This window comes from Geotrypetes seraphini, chromosome 13 (genome assembly GCF_902459505.1).
Source record: "Geotrypetes seraphini chromosome 13, aGeoSer1.1, whole genome shotgun sequence".
Classification (NCBI taxonomy): Eukaryota; Metazoa; Chordata; class Amphibia; order Gymnophiona; family Dermophiidae; genus Geotrypetes; species Geotrypetes seraphini.
Window position 1 is genome coordinate 39,875,380 of NC_047096.1, and position 10,573 is coordinate 39,885,952.

The following is a 10,573-nucleotide window of genomic DNA, read 5'->3' on the forward strand; positions in this document are numbered from 1 at the left end:
CGTAGACGGTTCGTTCCACAACCCAAAAACTTTAATACAAAATACTACACATACTTTATTGCAAGACCTCGCTGATTTAGAACAGCCACTACACTCCTGCAGCGTCAGAGAACTATCGGCTCAGTTGTGATGTGACACGTGTATACTGTATGTACGCGTATTGCAAGGTGTTGCTTGTATATGAAGTTAAAATTTTATAAAATGTTTTGCTTGTCTTGCAAAACACTTGCAAACCAAGTTACTGTACTTGCAATCCAAGGTTTGTTTAACTGTATATTGCAGCAGACAGAATTTGATCACTAAATTGAAATCCTATCTTTGTTGTTTGGTGATTTCTGATTGCACTAGATAGTTTTCTTTCCTTCCTTACTTCCTCAGGCCCAACAATTGTCTCTTTCTATTCCCTCCCTCCTTCCTTCCTATGTCCCAAGTTCTTGCCCCCTCCCCCTCTCTGCCTTCCAGCCTTTATCCTTCCTCCCTTCCGCACCGAAGCCTGCCTGCTGCAATTCCACGAAGGGAAGGGCTGGCGGCGTGCAATCGGGTCCACAAGCTAGAGAATGACACGGTGAAAAAATTGGTCCCCGTCACCGCCCCGTCCCCGTCTCACCATCCCCGTCACCGCCCCGTCCCCGTCTCACCATCCCCGTCACCGCCCCGTCCCCGTCTCACCATCCTCTTCACCGCCCCGTCACCGCCACTGCCACCCCATTCACCGCCCCGTCACCACCACTGCAATCCCATTCACTTTTCTTTATTTACGTATAAAGGAAACATTCTTTAAAACTTTAAAACTTAGTTAAATATTAGTTAATAACTATACAAAAACAAAACACGCAGAGAAAAAATTAATTAATAAAAATTCTCAAAACTGACACATTTTGATCACTAAATTTAAAATAGTTATTTTTCATACAGTTTTTCAATCACTAATCTTCCACCACCCCTGGGGCTAGCAATGCAAAAACAAACACGACATGTACTTTAAATGCTGCCGTGATTAGCATAGTGACCGCGGCTACGGCTGCAAGTCTCCCCTCCCCCCAGCGATCACGGCAGGAGGGCACCCAACCCCTCCTGTAGACCCCCCCAACGGCCCTCCCGACAATCGCAGCAGAAGGGTACCCAACCCCTCCTGCCGGTCCTCCCAATGGCCTCCCCTAAGATCGCCGGCAGGAGGGTACCCAACCCCTCCTGCTGGACCCCCCCCCAACGAACCCTCCCACCCCGGAACCCCCTTAGTCTTACTTTCCAAGTTGGACCGGACGGCTCCTCACACGTATGGCCAGCAGGCTTGCCTCCGTCCAAATGAGGCGGGCCCGCCCCTACCCTGCCCAACCCACAGGATCCTAGGGCCTGATTGGTCTAGGCACCTAAAGCCACTCCCGCTATAGGAGGGGCCTTAGGTGCTTGGGCCAATCAGGCCCTAGGATCCTGTGGGTTAGGCAGGGGAGGGGAGGGGAGGGGCGGGCCCGCCTCATTTGGACGGAGGCAGGCCTGCTGGCCAGACGAGCGAGGAGCTGTCCGGTCCAACTTGGAAAGTAAGACTAAGGGGGTTCCGGGGTGGGAGGGTTCGTTGGGGGGGGGTCCAGCAGGAGGGGTTGGGTACCCTCCTGCCGGCGATCTTAGGGGAGGCCATTGGGAGGACCGGCAGGAGGGGTTGGGTACCCTTCTGCTGCGATTGGCAGGAAGGGTTGATCTGACAAATGAGGAGCACGGTGAAACACAGGTAAATAGCGGTTCCTAGAAGGGGGTACATTGGCCCGCGGGGACAAACCTGTTCACCGTTTCCGCGGTCGGTGAATGGCCTTGTCCCCGTCACCGCAGCGACTGCTAGTTTTCTTCCCCGTTTTCGGCGGTGACCCGCGGCTTAAATGCGGTGGCCGCGGGTAAACCGTCACCGTGTCATTCTCTACCACAAGCCTTCCCCTGACGTCAATTCTATGCAAAGGCTTGCAGGTGTTATCAGGCATGGTGTGCCCCGAGACAGCTGGATTTCAGTTTTCTGACCAGCCTTTATAAGAGTGCCATCAGAAATGGGTTTAGCACTTAGTTTAGTAGGCTGTGCCTCCCTATAGCGCTGTTTGTTGTTTAATAACCTGTTCTCTCATTTTTCATTGTTGCTGTTTTGTAGTTGTTGATAGGAACAGAATTGATTTGTCAGGGAGTATCTGCTCTCTTGTTTTTGTCCTCTACAGATCTTCTTGGCTGCTTTTTGACTGACTGAGGCACTGGCAGAGTGATGATGTATGAGGGGGAAGAGGGTTTAAGTCTGAATTTGAGGCTTCCTACAAAGTCTTGGCGGGTAGATGGAAATAACCCAAAAGTCCCGGAATAAAGTGTGGATTTACAAGATTAGCAAAGGTAAGAACCTAATCTTTCATTGTAGGCCTTGGTTTTTGTCATAGTGGAACCCCCATACTCGAGAATGACACGGAGACAAATTTTTCCCCATCCCCGTGGGAACTCAATTTCCCTGCCCCATCCCCGTGAGTTTAGTCCCTTTCCCATTCCTATAAGCTCTGCCTTAACTGCACAAGCTTCAAACACTTATGATTTTAAAGTGTTTGAGGCTTGTTCAGATGTGGACGGAGCTTGCAGGGATGGGGCAGGAAAAGAACTTGCGGTGACGGGAAAACGAGTTTCCATAGGGATGGGGAAAAATTTTTCCCGTGTCATTCACTACCTCCTACAAAAAGTTAGTGATGGTTAACTAACTGAGGTCTCTCTCCCAGTGTTAGTCTTAAACTATATTCTTACTATGTTCCAAAGGTCATAAGGCTCCTTGTACTAAGGTGTGCTAATGGATTTCGTACATGCTAAATATTAAGAAGCCTGTTTTATTCTTATGGGTTTCTTAGCCTTTAGCACATGCTAAATCTATTAGTATACCTTAGTAAAAAGGAGCACATAGTGATTCTAAGCATGATATAAAGCTTCACTGAAGAAGATAAACAGGAAAGGGATTTTATTTTTTTTGGCAGGCCAATATTAGACTCATGTTAAACTAGCTTCTTTCTAATGAGGATGGGCCCACTTTGTTCTGCTTTCCTCAAGCTTGCTTCTTGTTCTGACAGGTAGATGTCCAATTTGTGCGTCAGCTGAGGCGTTTCATCCCACTGGCAGAGCTGAAAGTGCACTTTCGGGAGCACCAGGCTATAGGAGGACCTCTAAAGAACATGGTTCTGTTCACACGACAGAGACTCTCAGTGCAGCCGTTAACTAAAGGTTGGCCAGTTGCATGCATAAGGAGAAAACATGGCCTGTCTACTGTTTTGAGTAAATGAAAGAATGAATGCCTGGAAGGTCAATTGAAAATAACACCGGTACGTCTTTTTTAAATAAGACAAAATTATTAAAACATTTTTCTTTTTTTCTCTTTAAACAGAGGAATATGAATTTGTGTTGAGTGTGGAAGACAAGAAGCCAAGTTCAGCTTAACAAAACTGACTCCTTTTTCTCCCTGAAAACTCTTTTTATGTTCTGTCTCTGGTAGGAGCCTGCAGTTTCTTTACTCCTCTGCTGCTTTTTCTACAATGTACAAATGGTTTTAAATAAAACATTTTTAAAATAGTCACCCACTTTCAAAATTAAAGGGTAAAGGGCCACCTAATCCAGTAGATCCTGGGGCATGAGAAACAGCAGCTGTAGAGAACATGAAGTAATAGGACTGACAGTCACACAAAATCAAAAACCACCAGCATGTAGTTTTACCACAGGGGCATGATAGTTGTTGGAAATTATTTTCATTTGTGGATGAGGTACGATTCTATATATAGAAATGCATACGTATGAAATACAGTAGAATTTCAGTTAACCGGCACTCTCACCCAAACCAACAAAAAAACACCAGGGGGTGGGGTGGGGGGGGAATAGTCCCCCGAAGCGGCAGTAGTCCTGAACCACTAGCACTAGAAGTGGTTCTAGGAAGTTTCAAATCCCACCTCCCTCTCTCAAGCCTCGAAGCAGGTGGCGGTCCTGAGCCGTGACCCTCCTTGCTCCCTCCCTTGAAGTGGCAGACAGTCAACAGCATTTACAACAGGCTCATTGTAGCCAGCCCCAGCAGGGCCTTTCCTCTGATGTGTCATTCTGACGTTTCAGAGGAAAGGCCCTGCCGGGGCTGGCCATGGGGAGCCTGTTTTGAGTATGCCTCCTACTGAACAGCTAAGGAGGCAGTGCTCAAAACAGGCTCTTTGTGGCCAGCCAAGTTGGAGCCTTTCCTCTGATGCGTTGGAATGACACATCAGAGAAAAGGCCCTGTTGGGGCTGGCCATGATGAGCCTGTATTGAGTGCTGCTGACCAACTGCCGCTTTTGATAAGGGAGCGAGGGGGTTTGTGGCTCAGGACCACTACCCGCTTCAGGTCCTCTCTTTGTCGCCTTGAGCCTGTATAGGTGTGAGCGACACACAAATAGATTAGATTAAGACTACCGCCAGCTTCAAGGCTTGGAGGAGGGGGGGCTTTACAGCTCAGGACCGTTGCGTTGCTGCTTTGGAGCGGGGGGAGGGGAAGATCTGCTTTAGACAAGGTTTCTAACATACTCTCAACCAGAAAAACAGTTTTCTCTGTAGACAAACATGGAAAATGCAGGCACATTTGAAGGTGAAATCCTCTGACTGAGCCTGAGTGTCGGTGCTCTTCCCTGGATATAGTAAGGTTTTTAAAACTTACTGAGTATGTGCAGGGTACACTGCCTCCGTAGCCCCTTCCCTCAGTTTGTTAGTTTTTTCTTTTGCCACTCCTGACGAGTTGCATTCCCCTGCTATATCTGACTTTCCACACACAGGAACAATAGTTAAAAAAAACCCCAACAACTTAATAGCCAAAACATTGTTGAATTTAGTGGGAAAAAAAGGAGAGCAAACACAGGAACCGTTCCAGACTCTATTTAGCTTAAAAAAAAATAAATTCTACAACAATGAAGAGACTCTTTTTTACCGTTGCACCAGTTTCTTCATTTGGGTAATAGAACAGCAGCTAGGGCTGCGAAACAGCTGGTCCTTTTTACTCTTCATAAACATTGCAATGTCTTCAGTTTCTTCAGCACCACAGCATGCTCAACGATGCCTTCCAGCCAGCATTATATGGGGCAATGAATGGCGTTGTCCCCGTACCTATGGTGAATACTTTTTTTCTGTTCCCGTTTTGGCGAGTTACCCGCAACTAGCTGCGGGTAACAGCCACCTTGTCATTCTTTAGTTTTGGGTTCCTTCTGTCTTCATCGTGGCATGGCTGGTCCCTGAAGGTAAAATAGGCCCAAGAGGAGCTCAGGAGGAAATTCCAAGTCTGACACGGACACAATTTTTTTACCACAGGAGCAAGACTTTTCATTGCTTCCATGAGGCGGTGAAAGGTCTTGTCCCCATTCCTGCGTTAAACCAGTTGCAAATGTCCCATTACTGCGGATTTACTTCGGTGACCACGGTTTACCGTGGCAAACAGTCCCTGTGTCATTCTCTACGCCCAGTCTCACCTTCAGCTAATTAGGGCAGCCTGCAGAGGATCGCTGGTGCTGTAGCAATCCTAGCAAGCTGCCGCGATCCCGCCCCTCCTCTGATGTCAGGGGCAAGATAGCAGCAGAGGGACTGTGCTAGAGAGGACGATGGCAGCCTGCTAGGATCGCTACAGCACCAGCAATCCTCTGCAGGCTGCCCTAATTAGCTGAAGGTGAGACCAGGGGGAAGCTGGAGGATACTAGAAAGGCCTATGCAGCACTTACCGACTGATCCTCCCCCCCTCAAGCAGCAGCGGACAGCCAGCAAGAGGCTGCACTGCTGCTCCTGCTTTAGGAGACCTGAATACACGAGGAGGAAGGTTTGTCAATGAATCAGCTAGCCCAATTTAAAAAAAAAAACCCAACAAATTGATTCGAATTATCGAATTGGCACTACTTGCCGGTACCAGTAGACATCAATACCTCCATCTACCTTCATCGGTGGGATATTAGCATTGACTCCAAGTGATGCATGCCTTTCTTACCGATGTTTACTCCATACCTTCATCGGTGGCATATTAGCATCGAGTTTATTTGATGCATGCCTTCTGTACCGATCTTTCCACGTCGACGCAGTTATATCGCAGTGACATCGATACTTCCATCTACGTCCATCTGTCTACGCAAAGTCAAACAATTGCAAAAAAAAAAAACACAACACAACTATATCTAGATGGATTGCACACTGTATCTCTTTCTGCTATGCAAAGGCTCAGGTTCCATCTCCCTGTACCATTGGAGCACATAAGAGTATGGCTTCTTAAGTAGCCCATCTGCAATCAGTTCCCATTCAAGACATCTATAAAGCTGCAACCTGGTATTCAGTTCATACCTTTACCAAGCACTACTGCTTGGACCAGAGCTGGGTGCAGGACATTCAAAAAAATTATTTGCACTATGAAGTGTTTGGGACTCACCTTCAAGTGTGCCTGCATTTCCCTTGCTTGTCTCCAGAGAAAGCGCAGTTGCTTACCTGTAACAGGAATTCTCCATAGACAGCAGGGGAATGCAGCCACACTTGTCCACTCACCTTCTCCTCAATACGATATACTTCTAGCTAGAGGACAAAACTAATGAACTGAGGGGAGGGGCTCCAGAGACAGTCTACCCTGCACATGTTCAGTAAGTTTTAAAAACCTTATTATACCTAGGGGGAAAAACCAACACTCAGGCTGGCAAGAGGTCTTCACCTTCAAGTGTGGCTGCATTCCCCTGCTGTCTACAGAGAACTCCTGTTACAGGTAAGCAACTGTGCTATCCGTCAACCACCAATCTCCATGGGTGCCGGACAACTGAGATTCTACTGTTTAATATTTAAAAATATGATTTTCAAGTATGTTTATAGAGGATGGTTACAGAAGAGGTGGTGTTAGGGTGATTATACAGCAAAATCATGATTAACCGGTGTTCAAGCAACTGGCAAAAAAAATTGTTCCTTAAGTGGCAGCAGTCCTGAACTGTAATTCCACACCACCGCCACCCCCCCCCCCAGCCCAGCCCAGAAGCAGCAGTAGCCCTGAGCCATGATTCCCCTTCCCTCCAGGCCTAAAACAAGCAGTGGCCCTGAGCCACAAACCCCCCTCCCTCCAGCCCCAAAGTAGTAGCAGCGGTCCTGAGTTGTGAGCCCCCTCCCTCACTTACTGAAGCAACAGTGGCAATCGGTCAGCAGAGGCAGCGCTAAAAAAAGGTTGCTTGTGGCCAACTCCGTCAGGGCCTTTCCTCTGTTGTGTCACTTCCAATGCGGCAGAGGAAAGGCCCTGCCAGGGTTGGCTATGAGCAGCCTGTTTTCAGCACTGCCTCTGCTGACAAGCTGCCGCTTTGGTAAGTGAGGGGGGTTTGAGGAGGCTAGAGCCACATGGGGGGGGGGCCATCCAGAAGTGTGTGTGGGCCTGCGGGGAGAGGGTCCAGCAGGGGAGATAGATGGATGCTGGACTCATAAGTGGGGGGGGGGGGGGAGAGAAAGCGACCCAGAAAGCAGGAGAGAACAGATGCTGGACCTACAAGTGGAGGTGGGGGGATGATAGAGTGAGATACGAAACTATTTTTACAGTAACTCTCAAGCAACCAGAAACTACAGTTAGCCGGCATTCACCAACCTACATGGGTGCCGGATAACAGTTTACTGTAGTTGGGAGTTTAATTTCCAAAATCTCATGGGCAGGGAGTCTAGGAATCTGAAAGCTAATGGTGGTGGTGATTGCAAAGTAGGGTACCTCATATTGTTTCAGTGGCCCAGATCTGGCCATGATGGAAGTAGAGACCGAGGTAAGAGGGTTACAGCAAGGACTCATTTATAGAATGAAAGATGCAAACAAGACACCTGTTTCTATTTTATATTCATCAGCAGCTTTCTAAGTTTATTAGGTCCACACATCTTTCATGGATTGCCATTATATATTAGGATTAGTTAGAATAATGGCATACGGTGGGAGCATTCTCCTGTAATAAAATAAAATTAAGAGGGATAATGATGATGGACAAGGTGGGTGGTGAATCCCAAGTGCAAGAACAACCCCAGTGACTGAAGGGGGTGGGGCAAAGAGCATGAACCTTGTAAAGAAAAAGGCTTTAAATGAGGGGAAAAAACACAACTGAAATCAATTTAAGAGTCATTTAAGACACTGAAATAATAATACAGTAAACACTGAAGCATATGTGTAAGTTACAGCAATGCTGCCTTGTGTAGGTAGTGCCATGATTTTTTTTTATGTAACAAGACAGGACATGGCCTTGAACCCAGGAGTTTGTTAGCAAGAACAATGCTCTTATCCACCCCCCACCCCCAACAGGCCCTTAACACTACTACTTATGTAATGTAATACCTTAGGGACAGGGGAAAAAAAAAAAAGGAGTATTAGCATTTGTAAATTCCACCCCCACCCCCCTCCCTTCCAGGAGCAGCTGAACCTTAGCTTATTTTCTTATTCCTGCCTGCTTGCTTTAGAGAGTTCTCAATTTAACCCTCAAGATAGATCCAGCGAGTCAGGTTCTTGGATATCTACAAAGAATATATGCATGCACTGTCTTCATGATATATACTGTAAAGTCTCAGTTAACTGGGACTCCCACACAACCGGCAAAAAAATATCACCAGTGGAAAAAGAAAAAAAAAATGTCCCCCAAAGCACCAGAGACAGTGTCTAGAGCTGCAAAGCTTCCCTCAAGCCCTCAAGTAGCTACGAACCCCTCTCCCTCCTGCCCCAAAGCACCAGCAACATAGCCCTCCCTTAAGCCCCAAAGTGGCAGAAGCAGGCAGCGGTCCTAAGCGATAAACTCCCTCCCTCCCTCCTTCTCTCTCTTCCTTATCCAAAGCGCAGCAGGAAGCACGGGGTGCTCATAGCCATCCCCGGCAGGGCTTTTCCTCTGACTTTGTCACTTCCAACGCCATCATAGGAAAGGCCCTGCGAGCGGCCTGTTTTGAGGTTGCCCCCTGCTGACCGCTGCGCTTCGTGTAAGAGAGAGAGAGAGAGGGAAGGAGAGAGCAAAGGGGCTTGTAGCTTAGGACTGCCGCTGACTTCTGCCACTTCGGGGCTTTGCGGCTCAGGACCGCTGCCACACTGGTGCTTCGGGGTGGAGTGGAATTGAGTGCATTAGACAAGGTTTCTAACACACTCTCAATTAACTAGAAAAACAGTTAACTGGTATCCACCAGAACTCGTGGGTGCCAGATAACCGAGATTCTACTATAGTTATCTTCTGCATAGTCATATTGGACATGTTTAGAGTGCCCCAAGTCCTGAATTGAGGGCCTACTGTTTTAGAACAGGGAGGAGCAGCAACCTTTCCTCTCACTGTAGGATTTGTCTCCGGACTCAAAGTGCTAGAGCAGCTGAAGGCCAACAAATATGTAAATGAGGGTGAACCAATGTTTCCCAGAGCACCCCTGCTGCTGACAAATGACAAGAATAGGATTTGGGATTAAAACAGAAGGCGTGTTTTGGAATTCATGATTATAAAAAGGACTGTACTAGAATAGATAGTGGGTAAATCCCTAGGATAAGCTGCCATGTATGCTTAACACAATGAAAAATGGCTGAAACAAGCAACAGCAGCGTGAATTCAACCACTTAAGCAAATGTTTGTACAAACTGGTGGTAACATTCACTGACAGAGCTATGTGATGACTTACTCATGCCAGAAAGGCTGAGGCATACTGCTTTAACATTGCCACCCTGTGCCATTCTAGTGATGGATCTAAAAACATAACTTACCCTTATATCACACAGCTCAAATCAAACTGAGCAGGCCTCTCTTGTACAAAGACCACAGAAATTCTGCTCTTCTCCTGTACATTATCTATATGTTATTTGACTTTTGTTTTTACTTAAGACGGGAAAGGTGCCTCCTCTAGCCCTCAAAGCTAGACCTAACCTAAGACAGTGGGGAGATTATCAACATGTACAGTACAAACCCAGCTCAGGAACAACCACATTGGGAGGATGGGCACTCCAACCATAGTAGAGTCAGCTAAGTAGCTTAAGTGAACAGGAGCACACTACCTCATAAACAGAGGAAAAAAATACACTGAATTTTAGTAAGAATTAAAAAATTGATTTTTCTATGCTGACTTATTGCCTACTACCAGATGTAACACCAAGCTGCCACTTTACCTAAATATGCTCCTTTTTGCAAGGTTATCCTATCAAACACAATGAATGATCAGATGGGTAGGGACCCATAGTGCAGTGTGCAGTACCAGGCCCTTGAGACACTCAGACCCCACAACAGATAGGCCAAGAAACAGCACTTGACATCCCCACCAAAATTGTTTTGTTGGTTGTTTTTTTAAGTGCTCTAAACTCTGTTGTTACTACCAATGAACTGAGAATTTATTATCTCAATCTCTCTTGTGGGGTTTTTGGGGTTTTTTACAGTTATCCCAAAAGGCCTACAGGGACAGGTCTACCCAGGCGCTTGCTAAGGATACTGAGAAATACTGAGGGTCACAGGACTACACAAGGTTTAATATAGTGACATCATTAGTAGTTTCTCAGTCTCCCCATCCACTGGTAGGAGGGCAACTACCCACATGTAGGGAGTGGTATGGAACAGGTGCTAAGCAATATCCATTAACAATCACA

General features: G+C 46.9%; 1 protein-coding gene across 4 annotated transcripts in view; it reads left to right on the plus strand.

Moving 5' to 3' along the window:
- Positions 1–3,662, plus strand: part of THYN1 (thymocyte nuclear protein 1) — a 28,818-nt gene extending 25,156 nt beyond the window's left edge. For 3 of the 4 annotated variants that reach the window (XM_033918366.1, XM_033918365.1, XM_033918367.1), the window contains exons 7-8: positions 3,075–3,225; positions 3,386–3,662. In XM_033918366.1, the coding sequence (XP_033774257.1) occupies positions 3,075–3,225; positions 3,386–3,438 (204 nt within the window). In that variant the 3' untranslated portion in view covers positions 3,439–3,662. The other variant, XM_033918368.1, reaches the window with a different exon arrangement.
- Positions 3,663–10,573: the final 6,911 nt, after the last annotated feature.